The following is a 20,153-nucleotide window of genomic DNA, read 5'->3' on the forward strand; positions in this document are numbered from 1 at the left end:
CTCACTACTAGAGAAGTGGACGTGACTCTTACAGTGTTACGCAACGTTTTATAAAGGTTTGTACGGAATTTTATCGGTTTGCCTTAAAAGAGAGAAAAATGTTTTGTTTTGAAATAAAATGGACTTACCTTGTTGCATTGTTGTTTTCTTTGTTGATTACCAGCGTCTCAAACCATTTTGAAGCGTTTTCGGCGAGTTAGCGCTATTTTGGTGTTCAACTGCTAAAAAAAAAAAAAGACGTCTCTTTTTTAGCAGTTGAACACCAAAATAGCGCTAACTCGCCGAAAACGCTTCTAAATGGCCTGAGACGCTGGTAGTCAACAAAGAAAACAGCAAGGAAATAAGCTAAGTCCATTTTATTTTCAAACAAGACACAATTTTCTCTCTTTTAAGGCAAACCGAGAACATTCCGTACAAACCTTTATAAAACGTTGCGCAACACTGTGAGAGTCACGTCCGCTTTTTTAGTAGTGAGCTTGGGCTGCCTGTGATCTACGAAGCGACTGTCACAACAACTTCTGGTAACGCGAGGAACTACATTGGAATGACAGAACACGCATTCAAAACAAGATACAACAACCACAAGCTCTCTTTTAAAGACCGAAAATGCTCACATGACACTGTACTTTCAAAACACATTTGGGACTTAAAAGACTGAAACAACGACTACGAGATCTACTGGCGCATGATCAAAAGGGCAAGCGCATACAAAGGCAAACCATCTCGCTGCAACCTATGTTTAGCTGAAAAACTTGGTATCTTGGCCGCTCAAAATGCCTCTCTCTTAAATAACAAATCTAAGCTTGTAACGAAATGCCAACACGAAAACAAATGTTTCATAGCAACCAATCAGAAGAAGCGCGTGCGTGACTTCAAACCGTTCTTGAATTTTAATTCATAACCGTTTACTTCTCGTAGACAACTCTTAGTCTGATGAGCGCCTAGAGCGTAAAACTCGAGTAACTAGTAATAATTTCCTTCTTTCACATTTATATATATATATATATATATACATACTTCGGGCGATATATACATTACTTCGGGCGAAGCTCATCACCTTAGTTGTGATTTGAGCACTCTCGCATGGCAACATGTCTGCACTTGGTCCCACAAGTGTAGCGCCCAGGCAATGGTTTATTCCAGAGCTTGGCCCAGTGTCTGCACTGCACTGATGAGACCCACATAGGTCGAAACAGTGTGCACTGTCTGCAGTTAGATAGCTCTCGCTTGGCTTTGCCTTTTGGCTACCTTGCGATTGAGCACTCTACACTGGGGTTGCCATGCACTTAGCCTTCGGGCGAAGCTCATCACCTTAGTTGTGATTTGAGCACTCTCGCATGGCAACATGTCTGCACTTGGTCCCACAAGTGTAGCGCCCAGGCAATGGTTTATTCCAGAGCTTGGCCCAGTGTCTGCACTGCACTGATGAGACCCACATAGGTCGAAACAGTGTGCACTGTCTGCAGTTATATATATACATATATATAACTATATATACATATATATATATAGTTATATATATCAACTATAAAAATATATATATATATATATATATAGTTGATATCACAAAAGCAAATAATTTCTGGTGTTATCGCTTATTGGGATATCAGATCAAGAAAGGGCAAGATTTCCATATAACCCCATATTTTAATTATGCATAGAGCGTTGAAAAGAAACCTTTATATGTAGTATTTATGAAATGGAATACATAATTAATGTATGGGGTTATATGGAAATCTTTCCCAAGAAAGAATAAGGCTATTGATAAACAGTTCAATTTTGCAGAAGGCTTTTCTAGTTATTAATTTGACAATAGCCCATTGCAGAAACGTGAGAGGACTGGGATGAGTTCCTTACATTGATTACATTGAAAATCTAAACATTTCAACTGGAATGTTACTGAATGAAAAGCTGGCCAGTTAAGTCTGAGAGTTTTCAGCGGAAAGTGTCCAAATCGGAGCCTTGCAAAACTTGCAAAAATTCCATACAAACCCTTAAAATTTTTTGCCCTGTTTACCCAATCCATACAAACTCTCTGGTTTAGGTGATATTTGAAAAGCTGTCATTTTGGCATTTTCCTCTTCTAAATACTTCTATTCTTGCTTAAGAATGAAATTTAGTTGATCTTTCATTTGAGTGTCTTAGTTTTTCAGACAAACTGAAAACCACACTCTTTCCCAGTCCTCTCACGTTTCTGCAATGGCCTCTGAACTGTACGTTGTAAAATTACAAAGGAAAACACTAATTTAGGTTGAAAAACACTGAAATACTTACTTACCTTCGGTCGCAAAACGTTTTTCACTTTCCTGCTGTAAAACTTTGAGCTTGTGTTTGTACCGTTGCACTTATGTCCTCTTGTTGTAGATTTGTCCTCTGACGTAATGTGATACAATGGCCAATCACATCCTGTGATCTATAGAGCGACACGAGGCTTGGGACTGGTTAAGAGATTCCGTTGCAGTTATGTCTTGAAGCAAAAGTGCTCATTCAAGGGGGTCGGGATAAGTAGAAAATTTGACACGTATGAGCATCTTCCAACTGATCTCAGGAAAACACACTGTTCGCAATCTCTCACATTACTTTCCTTGAAGTTCCATCACTCCTTCGTTAACGCCGTGTGATCGCATCGTTCTTCTAATCTAAACGTCCTAAACGTGGAAGAGCAACTTGCTACGTAAATAACAAAGCGACTTTTGACCAAAGGATGCGTTATTGTTCACGCTTCATTGGCAGTCTTGCTTTATTTACAGACGTCATTGTTCGACTTGCGACTTCAATGACAACATTTTACCCATATCACAATTGTTTTATTTTCTTGAATAGTTGAAGATCGTAGATTATGGTTCGTCGGCATAAAATTATATATTTTTGACGCTTCGCTGATCTGCTGGAGGTAAAATCGACTGAGAGGTCAAAGTTCTGATATTTTGTCTGCGTCACGAAGTCTTCCTTCAATCACAGAAGTTTGGCCTTCAGTTGATTATTTCGAATGTCGTAGGTTTTTGCTGTATGGCAAAAATCTGAAGTAGTAGATTGTGAAATTTGAAATAGTAGATTGTGATGTGATTTTATTACGGTTCCGCTGATTTTAGCTGTACTCTCTTTAGTTCTGTCTCTAAATTTCATTACGGTCCGGTTCCGCTGTTTTAAGCTGCTCTTTTTTTAGTACTGTTTCTAAATTATTGTCGGATTTGTTGTACTTTGGGTGGATTTGTCATAATTTACCCCGTTTACGACAAATTCACGAAATGATCAAATCGAAAATCGGGCAAAGATGGCTATGGCAAGTCATTAGGATATATTCCACCTTAAGGACCTTAAGGATGAGTTTCACAGAATTTACCCTGTTTTTCTAGAATTCGCTGATCAAATGGAAAAACTAGGTAAAGGGGATGGCATATGGAAACTTAGCGTGTTAGCCACTTACGGATAAATTCGTAGAATTTATCACGTTTTTCTAGAATTCATAAAAAAATGGAAAATCGGGTTAAAGATTGGCTATGGCAACTTGTGATCTAATTAATTCGGAGGATGAATGCTTAGACTTCACCCCGTTTTTTGTCAAATTCACTGAAAAAAAAAATTGGAAATTCGGGATAAAGATAGCATGTGGGCACTTCGGGTATTATTCACCTGTAACATGAAGGCTCAGAATTTACCCCGTTTTTCTCGAATTCGATCGGTGATCAAGTGGAAAATCGGGGTAAAGATGGCATATGGGAAGTTAGCGTGTTAGCCACTTGCGGATGAATTCGCAGAATTAATCCCGTTTCTCCTTAATTCATTGAAAAAAGAAATGGAAAATCGGGTTGAAGACTGGATATAGCGACTTGGGATCTATTTCATCAGGGAGGATGGATTCTTAGATTTTACCCCGTTTTCCTAGAATTTGTTGAAAAAAAATTGAAAATTGAAAGATATCGTATGGGAACTTCGGGTATTATCCACTTGTGGCATGAATGCCCAGAATTTACCCCTTTTTTCTGAAATTCACTGATCAAATGGAAAGTTGGGGTGACGATGGCGTATGGGAACCTAGGGCACTAGCCACTTGTGGGCCGAATTCTCAAAATTCATCCCGTTTTTCTAGAATTCATTGAAAGAAAAAATGGAAAATCGGGTTAACGATTGGCTATGGCAACTTGGGATCTATTTAATTCGGAGGATAAACTCTTAGACTTCACCCCTTTTTTTGTCAAATTCACTGAAAAAAAAACCATGGAAATTCGGGGTAAAGATAGCATATGGGAACCTCGGGTATTATTCACTTGTAGCATGAAGGCTCAGAATTCACCCCGTTTTTCTCGAATTAGCTGATCAAATGGGAAATCGGGGTAAAGATGGCATATGGGAACTTATGGAAAATCGGGTTAGGGATTGGCTATGGCAACTTGGGATCTATTAATTCGGAGAATGAACTCTTAGATTTTACCCGGTTTTTTGTCAAATTCACTGAAAAGAAAGATGGAAATTCGGGCATATGGGAACCTCGGGTATTATTCACTTGTAGCATGAATGCTCAGAATTTATCTCGTTTTTCTAAAATCCACTGATTAAATGGAAAATCGGGGTGAAGATGGGATATGAGAACCAAAGGTATTAGCCACTTGTGGGCCGCATTTTCAAAATTCATCCCGTTTTTCTAGAGTACATTGAAAAAAAAAAAATGGAAAATCGGGTTAAAGATTGGATTTGGCTCTCTAAGATCTATCCCACTCGAAGGACGAATTCTCAGAATTTATCCCGCTTTTCTAGAATTCACTAAGAACACAAACATTTTTTAAATGTGGAATTTTTTCTATCTTCCATTTAACTAAGACTAGCGAGCCGCACAAAGAAACACTTTTTATAGTTGTAAGCTTCTCATTTATTTCGGACGTGTTTCGACCCCAGTTAAGACTTCTTTAGGGAATGATTACAATTAAAGAGGAACCGTACATTACATAGCGCGTTGTGTCTAAGTTTTTAATTTCTATAGAAGTTAATTATTTAATAATAACTGAAAGCGGGCCGGCGTTATAAAAAACTCCTAATTACAATTAAGCTATTCGGCGTATTGCTTTATTTTAAGGGGCTAACGATTAGCGCTAATCGTAGAATTCACCGCTGAAAAAAGAAATGGAAAATCGGGGTAGAGATGGCATATTGGAACTTAGAGTCTTATCCACTTGTAGCGTGAATCCTCAGAATTTACTCCGTTTTTACTGAATTTATTGAAAAAAGAAATGGAAAATCGGGTAAAGGTTGAATATGGCGAGTCAGTGGGAGCCCCGTTTTTCTACTCATTGAAAAAAAATGGAAAATCGGGGTAAAGTAGATTAGATATGGCAAGTCAATGGAATATGTTCGACTTGGAGGATGAGCTACTAGAATTTTCCTTGTTTTTCCATAATTCCTTGAGAAAAAATAAAAAATCAGAGCAAGATGGCATAAGGGAACTACGGGTATTATCCGCTTGTAGCATGAATTCTCAGAGTTTACCCCGTTTTTCTAGAATTAATTCATTAAAAAAGGAAAATCAGGAAAGATTTGACACTACAACGTAGGTTATATTCCACTTGCGGTATTAATTCTAAGAATTTACCCCTGTTTTCTAGAGTTCACTTAAAAAAAAAATTGGAACATCGAAGCTAAGATGGCATTTGGGAACTTCGGGTATTATCCCCTTGTAGCATGAATTGTCAGAGTTTGTCCTGTTTTTCTGGAATTGATTCATTAAAAAAAAAAAAAATTCGAAAATTGGGGTAAAGATTGGCTATGACAACTTAGGATATACTCCGCTTACGGTATAAATTACTCCCCTGCAAAAAAAAATTATACCAGTCTTTGATACCATCCTGTTAATCTCCAATTTTTTTTTCACTTTTCTTTGCTTTTAATTTTGTAAACACATATCATGCTTCTTCTCAATGGCAAGAGCCTAAGTTTCAAAGAAAACCCAAATAACCAGAAAGAGTATTGGCAAGAAAGATAACCAAATGAGCAGTGGTATAAAACTAGAGCTTGGAGCAATTAACCGACCTGAATGACTGCTACACCCCATTCTTTTTTCCCAGGTCTATGTAAACTAGATTTAGAGCAAAGAATGCAATACCTTGCCAAACATCTGGTAGGATGACTCTATTAAAAGTGTGCATGATCATCATCTCTTCCTGAGATAGCACTCTTCACTTCAGTGTTTTTATTACTACACATATGGAGGCTTTGGTAAGATTGTGGAAAGGAGGGACAAGATTTGAGCAGCTAGGAGGGACCAAAATGACAGTGTGGCAGCCATTTATTCCCACTTGAATGGCAAAGTCTGGGGAACCTTCCCCTTGAAATTTAAAAGTTTGGATGTCCAAAAGGCTCCATTTTTGGTTGCTATTTCCCAAGTTGGCTAAAAATTATAGCTACTATGAGAGAGAGTATGTGGAGACACAGTGGCCTCATGGTTAGTGCACTTGACTCTGGATCGAGTGGTCCGGGTTCGAGCCCCGGCTGGGACATTGTGTTGTGTTCTTAGGCAAGACACTTTACTCTCACAGTGCCTCTCTCCACCCAGGTGTATAAATGGGTACTGCCAATTTAATGCTGGGGGTAACCCTGCGATGGACTAGCATCCCATCCAGGGGGAGGTAGAGATACTCCTAGTAGCTTCACGCTACAGAAACTGGAGTTAAGCTCCGGCCTAATGGGCCACTAGGCTCGTAAACAGACTTTACTTACTTTACTATGAGGGAGAGTATTGACCTTGAATTAATGAATAGAGTAGCTTTTACCTATCTGAGTACATAAACATTATACATAGCAATGTTGTCTCTGTGATGTCTGTGTGGCCCTTGATTGATTTTTAGCTTTGCCTTGCTCAAAAAATGAAATTGTGCTGAGGACAACATTAGATTTTGGGATATGGTGCTGTGTTTTCTAACACAGAATCTTTAATGCCATTACCAATAGCCAAGGAGTTAATTACCGTATTTATCCATGTATAAGTTGACCCCCATTTTCAAGGTTGAAAATCAGATTTTTCATTATTTCTAGTAAAGAAAAATTCAGACCGACAGAAATTTCCCATATGATTGATCTCTTATTTCTGAGAAAGTATTGAAAACATGGTGAATTAAAAAAAACTGTAGAGCAAAATGTAACCATGTGCTGTGAAGTTTAGTAGCACTTGTTTACATCCCCACGATTCATGATTGAAGCATATACAACCACTTCGCTTTACTGGAGAAGTAATTCACCATCTTTTGTAAATCGTTTTGAAATTGAAATCTTCATGCATTTAAATAACCTTTTGAAAGGAGATTTAATAGACTAAAAGAACACCGAAGAGCTTTGAAGGATTGCTTGATGAAAACACGGCCATCTTGGAAACTACACAATATTTAACATAGATGGTCCACGCACGTAACAAACAAGACCGCACAAGAAAACAGCATTTGCCAGGTCACTAAGTTACTGTAATCATTCGCTGAAAATGAGAATTCAGCACCGAAGCTGTAAGGAAAATTGCCTGCTCTACAAATCAGAAGATACAATAGAAATCAGCCCCACTAGGTTTCTGTTTAAGCCACATAAAATTTATTATTCAAAATTTCTTTTAACGATAAAATAGAAGTATTAAATAAGTTTGCTAATGGGCAGATAAAACATTTCTAATGGTTTTAAGAATATTTACCGGCAGACTATATGGTCTAGCAGACTTACCAGATTTTAAGTTTGAAATTTGAACCCTGAGTACCCTGAGTATCCTAAACCCTGAGAACCCTTAGTTTATACCCTGAGCGGTATAAATTAATAAAGGTCCTTCTTCTAATAACACCAACCTACAATGATAATGATCAGGAAATCAGAATTCTTCCCAACCCAAGGCAAAAGAAGTAAACATCTTCGCTAGCCATCACCAAGTCTTGTACAACATGAGAACATCTTTTTATGTTACTTCTAAACCTCTATGGCAACAGCAACTGTCAGTAAATGGGCAAAAGCAGTGGCTAGCCTACCTTAGATACTCTTAAAACACTGCCACAATCTACCGATGTTATCAAGGATTTGTCTTACGACAGGATTTATAATTTTAAGCTTACAGAGTGTTGCTTCACTTTCGCTTCGAGCGAAAACCTGACAGCTGCCGGCTGACAACTCGATGGCTCGGGGAAAAAAGGCGGGAGAATGTCACACAGCTGCTCGGGTGTTCGGTCCAACCCCTCTAAATTATCCCTTTAAAATGCCGGAAATCATGTTTCCGAAGGCCTAATTTTCAAAATCTCCCGAGGGAGCGCGCCCTAGGGCAATTCTGCGAACTCCCCATGACTAAATCCTGAATCTGCCCTGGAGTTGTATGCGCTCCCAGTTCGCTAGCGAGAAGCTAAAAACTAGGCTAGTGAGAATTTAAATACTCGCTAGCGAGAAATTAAAAACTCGCTAGCGAGAACTGAAGCTTCCCATAAAAAAACTCAACGATCGCTTTACTTAATTCACCTGTAGGTCTTTCAAGCTCGTCATTTAAGATTTGAAACTCGCCAATTCTGAAAGCGGCTGGACCAAGATTTAAAACTCGAATGGCTTTTGGCAGTAACGGCTTGCCATATTGTCCGTCCTTGTGTGCCACACTACTTCTCCTATATATATTTAAGTATAAGTGGAATAAACGGGAGAAGAAGCGAACTTTTCTCTTGTGACCTTTAATATGTGTACGTTTCGCCCATTCGGGCTTCCCAAGTACTAAATATCAATATAGAGTAAAATTTACAAGCAATGGAAAAGTCTTAAATACGTGGAATAAACATTTTTTACATCAAATCCCATGAGTAATATAATGATAAGAATAATTAAAATTAAAATTACACGGTAAAATATAATTAGGATAATTTTCTTTTTCGGTGTCACCACACCAACAGACTGATTTGAGACCGCACGTTGAGGCTTGCTTGTGCATCTAGCAGGTTACTGAGATGTCTTCAGAATCTCCAGAATTTTCCTGCGTCGCTCCGGAACATATCTCAGACATATATCAAATGAGCTACAGGTGAGTTTTTTTGCCGAGACACAAAGGTCAGTTATGGGATATCAAAAATTCCTAAGTGACCGATCATCTTTTTATTTTCAGGGAGTGACTTGGAAGATTCGTGACGAATGATCTTTCTGGACCCCTTCCCCCTGAGATTGAGAACCACATGATCATCAAAAATCTTTCTTTTACAGCGTACTCACAAGGGATAAAATTGAGTGACAAAGAAGTGGGCGTACTAGACGTCCCCTTCTTCCTTTCACTTTTTTACTTATACCTTTTGCTTTTCTCAGGCTTTGTTTCCATCTCTAGTAACTGTCTTGTCCCAAGAGAAGTAACTTACGATCCTCTTCCACCTGTACGTGATGAAACAGGAATTTTGATCTTTTACCAGCTGTACGCAACGTAGTAAAATCTTCCTGCCTTCGAAATTCGTTTTCAGGCATTGTGCTTGTAATTGTGTATAATTTTCCTTTTTACTCGAGTATCCTAAAAGATGAACGGTCTGAATTCTGTAAAGATGGCTTTATTTTAACAGCCGCTCTTGTAACAATGACCCGAATCTCGCGACCTCGTGCTCTCTAAAACAATCCAAAATCATATATGGTAGCGATACCATACGTGTGCATAGAAACGACAATACAAATTTCTGTCAGTATATAAGTATATAACCCCAACTTGGCGTTTATCCATCCGTTTAAACTAAGTTATGAACACAGGGGAGCCATGGATAAGCCATTGCTAAGAAACTGGATCATGGATTATGGTAATCTTTTGAGTACATGCAAGAGAAAATTTATTGCATCGGTTTAGTCCAAAGATATAGGCAGTTACCCACCCAGTGGCTTCTAGATTTTCGTGAGTTACTACGCCGCTGGGAAAATCGATAGAAAGTTTTTTGCCAATCAACAGCTAGACGGATAAAGTTTTAAAATGTTTATCACGGCTGATATCGGAGCTTCATAGAAATAAAGGGTTATTTAGCACTATATGAATATCTTGTTTGCTAGCCCCAGCACCGAGATTTCTTTCTTCTTTGCTCGTAAATTGACGCAATCTAACCTAAAATAATGTTCATGCCCTATTAGTTGTTGACAGCTTGACCATTTCTGTGTGAATAAGCTTTCCGGCTTTTCTCGCAAACCGATCTAATGGATTGTATCCTTAAAAAGCGTCCGCGCTTCTTGACTGACTTTTTTATCGCAAGAAGTCTGGAGAAAAATCTGGCCACCGAAAAATTATCAATAATTCAATGGAGTTCAGAAAAAGGTAAATACAGCCTATGAGCCATGTGCTTGGAGTGCGAAACTTCCAAAGCCTTACGATATCTGAAGGAAACTTAACGCCACAGGTAGTTGGATAAGAAAAGTGGTTTTAGTCAACTATAACATAACCCACACGAGTAAGATTTATTAAACTGTTCTATGTATAATAAGCAACGGCAAGCCCTCGAGTGAAAATGAAGAGAATTACATCCTTCATCTTGCTGTATACTCTAAGTCTTTTATTTGATAATCACAATTGCACAACTTCGATCCCTTGTACAAGATTTTTAGGTCTAAACAAGACTATGAAGTAAAACAATCCACAGGAAGAAACTTTGGGCCAAACGAAACTATATCACAAAGATATCTTTAGTTTACATATCGCAGATTTCAAGAGATAAGCATTACTAATTCGGAACAAAGTTCACATTAAATAACTAGTTTTTAATTCCTTTGTCTCAGATGTGCAAGACGAGTTCAGTTGCATTTATTGCCGCGTTCCTTGTTGTATTTTGGAAGATACCCGAGACAAAACTACATCCCTAAGCTATCTTTAGTTTACATAACATAGTTTTAAAGAGATTAGCATGCATGACCTGTCCGGAACACATGAAAAGGCTATTTTTGATTCCTTTGTTTCAGTTACGCGGATTAGTTCGTTAGCATGCATCACCGTCTTTTATGTTATATTCTGGCCAATACCCGAGTTTCTTCTCCATACATTTAAGGTACACACGCTCATGGCAAGCACTTTGGGGATCTTTTACCCATTTAATTAGTAAATTATTCCCGCCATCTAATTTGAATTGTTTTTTAATGAAGTCATCAACCCTCAACCTGCCGTTTTTATGTTGCTTGAACCGCGTTTGGATGCGTTTCGAATGACCCACGTATATATATTTGTCCTTGTACCCTATGGTATAAATTCCTCGTTCTTCTGGTGCTTTCTCGAGGTCTGTGGCGTAGCGTTTCCAACGTTTCGTGATCAGTCTCTCACAAATACTTTCGGCCATCTAGGGAATAATATGGGAAAGTTAAGAGCCTCTTGAGTTTTGAGTACGTTATTGTCAAGGACAACAATGTAACCTCCGTTTAAAGGGAGCAAAATTCTAAAGATGCTAGTGTGTTGCGTTGGTGGGAGTTACAAGATAATTTCGGTTTTATCGACTGAGTTGATAACGTAAATTGGCCACCGTAAATAGTTTCAAAGCTGACCTTTCGAGCGTTAGCCCCTCGTCAGTGATCTTGTTGGTGTTTTCAGTTCTCTGGGGACTACTGAAAAGGAAAGTTTGAAGAAGTAATTCAGTGAGGTATTCAAGGTATTCAAGGTATTCAAACGCATTTTTAGACTGCTGAAATCTGATATCTTGATTTTAGGACTCAAATAACATGGGAAAGTGTCGAACTTCAGCAGAAGCTGATATGCTAGTTCAACGTCACGAGCTTTAACGTCTCCTCAAACGCTATATTTTCCAGCCAGAATATGGAACAAACGCACTGAATATATATTTATTATCCAATTGTGCTTCGTAGAGTACAAATAAAGCGCGCGACGAGTACAAATATCACGCGATATTTGTACTCCGGAAATATCCGCGAAATTCGCCCGCATTGAAATAACAATTTAGCGTGTTAGATAATAAATCTTTTATTAGACATTTTGTTGTGTGGTATCGCTGAGTATTTTTACGAGTTGTGCCGTATTTTGACGCGCCCGTAGGGTGCGTCAAAATACAAACAACTCTTAAAAATACTCAACGATACTATACAATAAAACGTCTAATCATAGTTAGTGGAGGGGGACTAACTATGGTCTAATAAGATATATATATATATATATATATATTTATTAAAAACTAGATCATTTGGTAATGCAATTCAAGACTTTATATTGGCTTAGCCAGTATGGTATATATCAGCCAATATACCATAATCTACAAATATGGCAAGGGTACGTAACAGCTTAAAATTAAAAGGGAGCTAAAAATTTAATAAAATTTAGTAATTTAATTTAACGTTTTTAATGAAACAATTATTCCACTCGCGCTTGTTGGATATGAAATGATTATAGCCAACTCGGTGCTACGCGTCTCGTTGGCTATCTATCATCTCATATCCAACGCGCACTCGTGGAATAATTGTTAAATATATATATATATAACGTAGGAAATTTTAAAAATAGCGAGGATGGACAGCTTCTGACGTCAAAAATATAAAAAATTGAATAAAAAACGTTTCGGTCCGAGACCTCTTCAGTTATTTATAACTTTTGAAATAAAAAAAGAGAGCATTAAATAAGATCGAAGTGCTAATGATTACGTAATTACATATAACGACTGATGAACTGGGGCTAATAAAAAAATTACAAAAAACCTTATTACAAAGGAAGCAATGGACAAAATACAAGAAACAGACCCTAAAAACTAAGAGATAAGAATACTAAATATGTTAAAATCATGAAGTGTGGTTGTTTCAGCGGGACTTAAAGTCGTTTGCAGTGAGCCCGATGTATGTGTCTGTCGTGCTGTTGTCTTTACTCGTAATAGTAGCTTGGTATATGAGAGATTGTTGGAGGCAGTTTCCGTCTAGAGGGCATGAGTTTTTCTGTCGGCAGTTGCATTTCTTGTTGTTGTTTGCGTTAGAGGTGTCGGTTGTGGCGGTGGCATTAGTCTTTACGTGGGAGGTGAGAATTCTTTTGTTGTGGTTGTCGATGATTTTTTTTGTATTGTCCATGCAGCTGTAACTAAGTAGGAAACTGCCTCCAACAATCTGTCGTATACCAAGCTACTATTACGCGTAAAGACAACAGCACGACAGACACATACATCGGGCTCACTGCAAGCAACTTTAAGTCCCGCTACAACAACCACACCTCATCATTCCGACATGCAAAACACCACAACTCCACCGAACTCAGCAAACACATCTGGACACTTAAAGACAACAACATCAATTATTCCATCACCTGGCGCATCCTATCTTCCCACCTGCCCTACAACAGCTCAAGCAAATGGTGCAACTTATTCTTTTAAAGAGAAATTCCTGATCATCTGCCACCCAGACCTATCAACACTCGACAAGCGTAACGAACTTGTCTCTCCCTGCCGACACAGAAACAAAGCCCTCCTACGCAACAACTGACCTGACCCTTTTCACACTGCATAAACCATGTTAATTAGCAATTAGTATAGTATATAAGCGATGGTATCGCATTATTCTGCCATTAAAATCTCCTGATGAGTGGGTAACCACGAAACAGGTCTGTAGAGATGTACTAGTGTACTCTAGTTTGAGCACTCTGGCATGACTTAGACGATACCACAAAGGTTGGATCGTTTGGGGTGACCATAATGGTTCTCCTCCATCCTAGCATTAGCACTGCACTGATGAGGCCCAGAAGGCCGAAACAGTACTGTCTGCAGTTAGATATAGCTCTTTGGCATACAAAGCTTTGCTTTCATGTCCAAATTGAGCACTCTAACTAGGATGAGTCATTGCTCTGCAATTGCGCATGCTCGCTAGTGTACTCTAGTTTGAGCACTCTGGCATGACTTAGACGATACCACAAAGGTTGGATCGTTTGGGGTGACCATATTGGTTCTCCTCCATCCTAGCATTAGCACTGCACTGATGAGGCCCAGAAGGCCGAAACAGTACTGTCTGCAGTTAGATATAGCTCTTTGGCATACAAAGCTTTGCTTTCATGTCCAAATTGAGCACTCTAACTAGGATGAGTCATTGCTCTGCAATTGCGCATGCTCGCTAGTGTACTCTAGTTTGAGCACTCTGGCATGACTTAGACGATACCACAAAGGTTGGATCGTTTGGGGTGACAATAATGGTTCTCCTCCATCCTAGCATTAGCACTGCACTGATGAGGCCCAGAAGGCCGAAACAGTTATAAGCTTCTCGGCCTCTTGAGTTAAAAGGCTTATGAAAAGTTTATTTTTCTTGCTTTTGCAGCAATTGGTCAACATGGACAGCCAGGAAAGTGAAAATATCAGCCAGTTTACTACCGATAACTCGACAGCGAATCCAGGAGACGTCGTAGACGCAAGCGTGGTAGAAGGTTCACAGTCCTGGGACGCAGACGTGGAAATCGAAATCCCTGAGGTACTGAAAAATCTGGAAAATAAGGGTGTGAAATTTAAGGCCGTGCCTTTTTTGAATGCTCCTAGTCAAAGTAAAATCACGAAGGATCGCTCTATTTATTTTAGCGTTGATACAATCGTCACATCGCAAATAATTCTCGAAGCTTTTGACGCGGCAGAAATCGATATTGACGCTATCACCGGAATCCAGAGAAAGGCGTCCAATAGATCTTGGATCGTGACTTTTAAGAGCCGTGCAGCTAAAGAAGCCGCTCTTGAAACACCTTTTGTCGTGATTGCCGGTCTCAAAGTGTTCTTGGGCGACTGCGAAAATCGTTTGGTCCTCGTCAAGATCCATGAAGCCCCCGCTGAACTACCCGACACTGCCGTGATCGGCCGACTCAGCCACTACGGTCGTGTCCTTTCATTTCGGCGCGACAAAATTGCACAACATATCGAGAATGGAGTAAGAACGGCTCGAATGGCGCTACATCGAACTATCCCTGCCAACATCAACATAGCTGGTGAACCTATTAAAATATGGTACCCAAATCAGCCAAAAGCTTGCCGGAATTGTGGAGCTACTGACCACATGGCCAAAGACTGCTCTGCAGTCCGTTGTTTTAATTGTGAATGCCCTGGGCATCGAGCTCAAGAATGTAAAGACTCGCCAAGATGTTCCGTTTGTTTAGCGGACAACCATTCCATGCCTCAATGCCCCTTCCTGCTCTTCAGCGCGAACGTCGATAGCGAGCCTACGCCACCTAAAACTGAAGAGGAAAAAAAACAAGAGCGAGCCCAGCGCGCCAAGGAAAGAGAAGAAAGGCAGAAAAAACTACAACAACAGAGAGAACAACAGCGACAACAAGAAGAACAACAGAAATTACTAGAAAAGCAGAAACAGCAAGAACAACAGAAACAACAAGATCAAGAGAAACAACGAGAACAACAACGCGACGAAGGTAGAAGAGAACGACCAAGAGAACGAAGAGACGAGCGAGGGAGGGACGATCGAGAAGAACGAAGAGATGACCGGAGAGACGACAGAAGAGAGAAAGATAGAAACGATCGAGATTATTATCGCGGCCGCGATGACCGCGATAGATCTTCCCGCCGTAACTACTCTGGCTCCGAAACTGATGATGATGGATGGGAGAAAGCTAAACCTAGGAGAAGGCGGTACAGATATTAATTTTTTTATTTATATTCAATGAGTAAGCTTAAAATAATTTCTCTAAATGTGCGAGGACTCGGGTCCTCCAGTAAAAGTCGAAAAGTTATTCAAGAATTAAATTATTCAAACTGTGACATAATCCTTTTACAAGAAACACATGTCTCATGCAAAAAACAAGCGGAGGAATTCGAAATACTCTGGCGCGGCAAATGTCTGTGGTCCTTCGGGACTGGCAGGTCTGCCGGTGTTGCCATCCTCTTTTCTTTAAACTTCCCAGGCAAAATTATCCGTTTTTTGACCGATTCCGAAGGAAGAATATTGAGCTTACTCATTGACTACTATAATTCTAAACTAAATTTAGTAAACATTTACTCTCCCAATACTATTTCGGATCGTAAAAGTTTTTTCTCTTGTCTGCACAATTACTTTCTCCCCCAAGGGGATCTAGTGATCGGGGGAGACTTTAATTGTGTAGACAATGTCCTAGATAAATTAAATTGTTCCGCCATCCTATTGTCTGATCAAAAACTTCTCCGATCCCTTTGTGCTGACTTCTCCCTTACAGACATTTGGCGCAAAAACAACCCGCGCAAAGTAACTTTCACCTGGTCTAACAAAGACCATACCCAGGCATCTAGAATTGACCGCTTTCTCGTCGCTAAAGGCTTAACCCTAGTAACGAAATGTAATATTCTTCCATGCGTATACGACCTATCCGATCATGACTTTGTAAAAATTGAACTAACGACTAACCCTTCTAATCACGGTCCTGGAATTTGGAAGTTCAACAGCTCTTTACTCTCAGATGTAGAATTTAAAAACATTATGTCAAAATCGATTAACAACTTTAAGCTTAAAATCCCCGAATTCGCCTCCCTTCGCGAATGGTGGGATGCTCTAAAAATTGAAATCCGCAAAACAAGTATTTCATACTGTATTCGTAAACAGAGAACAGCAAATGCCAAAAGAATCCTAATTACTAAGCAATTAACCCATGCTAAAAACGCTTTACATTCTAATCGCTTAAATAACCCAGGTGTAATTAGCGATTTGGAAAGCCAATTGTCCTCTCTGATCTCGAAAGAGGCCGAAGGAGCTAAAGTCCGCTCCCGAGCACAATGGTTCGAAGAAGGTGAGAAACCAACACGCTATTTCTTCCGTCTGGAGAAAAAACGAGCTGACATGAATAGTTTTGAATCTTTTTTTGACGAGAACGGTGTTCTCAGAAATTCTCAAAATGATCTTGAAAGAATTTTAACCAATTTCTACAAGAATTTATTCACCCAAGATCCTCTTGATATGCGAATTCAAACTAAAATAATTGACGACCTCGAATTTTCACTGACTGATTATGAGCGCAATCTATGTGAAGGCACTTTTTCTAATAAAGAATTACTTACTGCATTGGAAGGCCTTCAGACCGGCAAGTCACCCGGTTCTGATGGTCTCCCAACAGAATTTTACTCGTGTTTTTGGAACGATTTGAGCGAATCTCTCCTTTCTGTTTTGAACGAGGCCTTTCTTGCTGGCTCCCTCGCGGATAGCCAGTACGAGGGCCTCCTACGACTCATCCACAAAAAAGATGATCGACGCCTCGCAAAAAATTGGCGCCCAATTTCCTTGTTAAACACTGACTACAAGTTAGCATCTAAAATCATCACTGAACGATTGAAAAAAGTCATGAACTCCATCGTGCATTCAGACCAAACGTGCGGCGTGGTCGGCCGCACTATCTTCTCAAATTTGGCCTTACTTCGTGATGCCCTTGACATGATTGACAAAACTAATGAACCAGGTATTCTCATTTCCTTAGATCAAGAAAAAGCTTTTGACCGAGTTGACCACGAATTCATGATGAGAGTATTGCGTAAATTTGGTTTCGGCCCCTCCTTTTGTGGGTGGGTCGAACTATTTTATTCTAAAGCCTTCTCTAGAATCATTGTTAATGGCTCCCTGTCCCCCCCTGTCCACTTAAGAAGAGGGGTGAGACAAGGATGCCCATTATCTCCTCTCCTTTATGTGCTAGTTTCAGAAGTATTATCAACGCAAATCCGTAATTGTAAAGATATTGAAGGTTTCCTGCTCCCCGGAGCAGGGGGCCTTCAATATAAAATATCCCAGTACGCTGACGATGCTACTTGCATCTTAAAATCCGAAAGGTCTCTTTCTTCACTTCTCCGAGTCGTATCAAAATTTGAACAAGGATCTGGCGCTAAACTGAACACGTCCAAATCTGAAGCAATGTGGTTAGGAAAATGGCGAACTAGAATTGAATCTCCCTATGGCCTCAAATGGGTCACTAAAATGAGAGTGCTTGGTGTTTACTTCTCAAATGGCCTCGTCAATGTCGACGACGACAATTGGCGGGCCAAATTAGACAAACTAAGTTCGGTTCTAAATCTTTGGAAACAAAGAGACCTGTCTTTTATCGGTAGAACCTTAATTGTAAACACTTTAGGCGCAAGCCGTTTATGGCACGTTGCTAAAGTCATCCCCCCACCCCGTTGGGTGCACGATAGCTTTAAGTCGATCATTTGGCCTTTTATCTGGAAAGGAAAAATGGAAAATGTAAGTCGCGATCGCTGTTGTGCGCCCCCATCCTCTGGGGGCCTCAACGTCGTTAATTTTAAAGCTAAGTGCGCTAGCCTGCGCCTTTCTGTTTTTTCCAGTTTAAGAGATGACTTTGGCACATCCAAATGGCATTACCTAGCTCGATATTTTTTAGGACATAAGCTAACTATTCTAGATCCCCGTTTTTCTTTTCCCACAAATTCTGGCCCCTCTTCCTTCCTTCCTTCCAATTACTACCGGCTTTGTTTAGATAATTTCCGTACCTTGCATCAGAAAACTGGTGCCTTACCTGATTTACTCACCAGTAAGAATTTATATCTTTTGTTGCTTGACCCCGTCTGCGTTGCACCCCGGTGCTCCGGTTTTTGGGCGTCTGCTATGGACCGCCCCATCAATCGTTGGGCCTGGGTGTGGCGCAAGTCTCGCCTAAAGCTAATTGAGAACAAGAAGAACGATCTAATTTGGCTATTGATCCATAGAATGATCCGCGTAAGATATCTCCTAAAGTCTTGGGGATACATCAATAATGACAAATGCGCGATCTGCGGTAAAACAGAAACTATTGAACACTGTTTCTTGGGATGTCCCAGAGTTGTGAAAGTCTGGGACTATTTCTCTCCCCTTTTTCGTGTTCTACTCGACTCCCCCTTCTCTATCTCCCCTACCTCTATCTATTACCCCTTTTCCCTAGACCAATCTACCACCAGTATATCCTTATCTAACTTTCTCAAGGCAACCATCATATATTGGTGTTGGCTTGCCAGAAATAAAGCTACCTTCGAAGGTTCTCTTTTGAGCTCCAACGCGATTATCGACTTAATTAAAAAAGATGTCCAACTCAGAATTCTTAGCAGCGACACTGATACCTTAAGGAATTTTTGGTCTTTTAAAAACGCATTTTGTTCGGCCGATGCTGGTAAACCTGTCTTCTTTCCCTCTCTTGCTCCCCCCTGAACCTTTGTATATAATAAAACTTGTTAAACCTCGCCCATGAGGGGTCCTTACTCCGGGCTACAGGCCCGCGCGCTGTTTGCGCCCCACATGGTCGGGACAAAACCCTTTGTAAATAGAACTTTATAAATAGAAAACTTGTAAATAGAACTTTGTTAGCTCTTACAGGTGGGCGCTTACTCCGGGCTGTTATAGCCCGTGCGCTGTTCGTGCCGCCTGTAAGAGAAAATGTCATTAGTTAATGGAGACCTGTAAATACTTAAGTAACTCATAATTTAATTCGAATACTTTAATCAATTAGAATTGTAAATAGATATCATTGACGAAATAAAACCGCCTGGTCTCCAGGCTTTTATATTTAAAAAAAAAAAAAGTACTGTCTGCAGTTAGATATAGCTCTTTGGCATACAAAGCTTTGCTTTCATGTCCAAATTGAGCACTCTAACTAGGATGAGTCATTGCTCTGCAATTGCGCATGCTCGCTAGTGTACTCTAGTTTGAGCACTCTGGCATGACTTAGACGATACCACAAAGGTTGGATCGTTTGGGGTGACCATAATGGTTCTCCTCCATCCTAGCATTAGCACTGCACTGATGAGGCCCAGAAGGCCGAAACAGTACTGTCTGCAGTTAGTTATATATATATATATATATATATATAACTGCAGACAGTACTGTTTCGGCCTTCTGGGCCTCATCAGTGCAGTGCTAATGCTAGGATGGGGGAGAACCGAGACGGTCACCCCAAACGATCCAACCTTTGTGGTATCGTCTAAGCCATGCCAGAGTGCTCAAACTAGAGTAAACCATATCCAACGCGCGCTCGTGGAATAATTGTTTTATTAAAAACGCCCTCAAGAAACTATTATTTTGTAAAAGGAAACCGGAATTTTTAGCTCCCTTTTGATTTTAAGCTGACGCGTACGCTTACCATCTTTGTAGATTATGGTATATTGGCTCATATACCATAATGGCTAAGCCAATAAAAAAATCTTGAATTGCATTATATATATATATATATAACTGCAGACAGTGCACACTGTTTCGACCTATGTGGGTCTCATCAGTGCAGTGCAGACACTGGGCCAAGCTCTGGAATAAACCAT

General features: G+C 39.9%; 1 protein-coding gene and 1 pseudogene across 1 annotated transcript; both read left to right on the plus strand.

The window, feature by feature from the left end:
- The window catches only part of LOC148720458 (uncharacterized), a 50,880-nt pseudogene extending 40,952 nt beyond the window's left edge, over positions 1-9,928 (plus strand).
- A 4,265-nt stretch (positions 9,929-14,193) lies between these two features.
- LOC148720461 (uncharacterized) lies at positions 14,194-16,071 on the plus strand. Its single transcript, XM_088738916.1, has one exon. The coding sequence runs from the start codon at positions 14,194-14,196 to the stop codon at positions 15,541-15,543; it is 1,350 nt and encodes a 449-aa protein (XP_088595042.1). The 3' UTR covers positions 15,544-16,071.
- Positions 16,072-20,153: the final 4,082 nt, after the last annotated feature.

The sequence above is a fragment of the Stylophora pistillata genome, chromosome 11 (genome assembly GCF_964205215.1).
Source record: "Stylophora pistillata chromosome 11, jaStyPist1.2, whole genome shotgun sequence".
Taxonomy (NCBI): Eukaryota; Metazoa; Cnidaria; class Anthozoa; order Scleractinia; family Pocilloporidae; genus Stylophora; species Stylophora pistillata.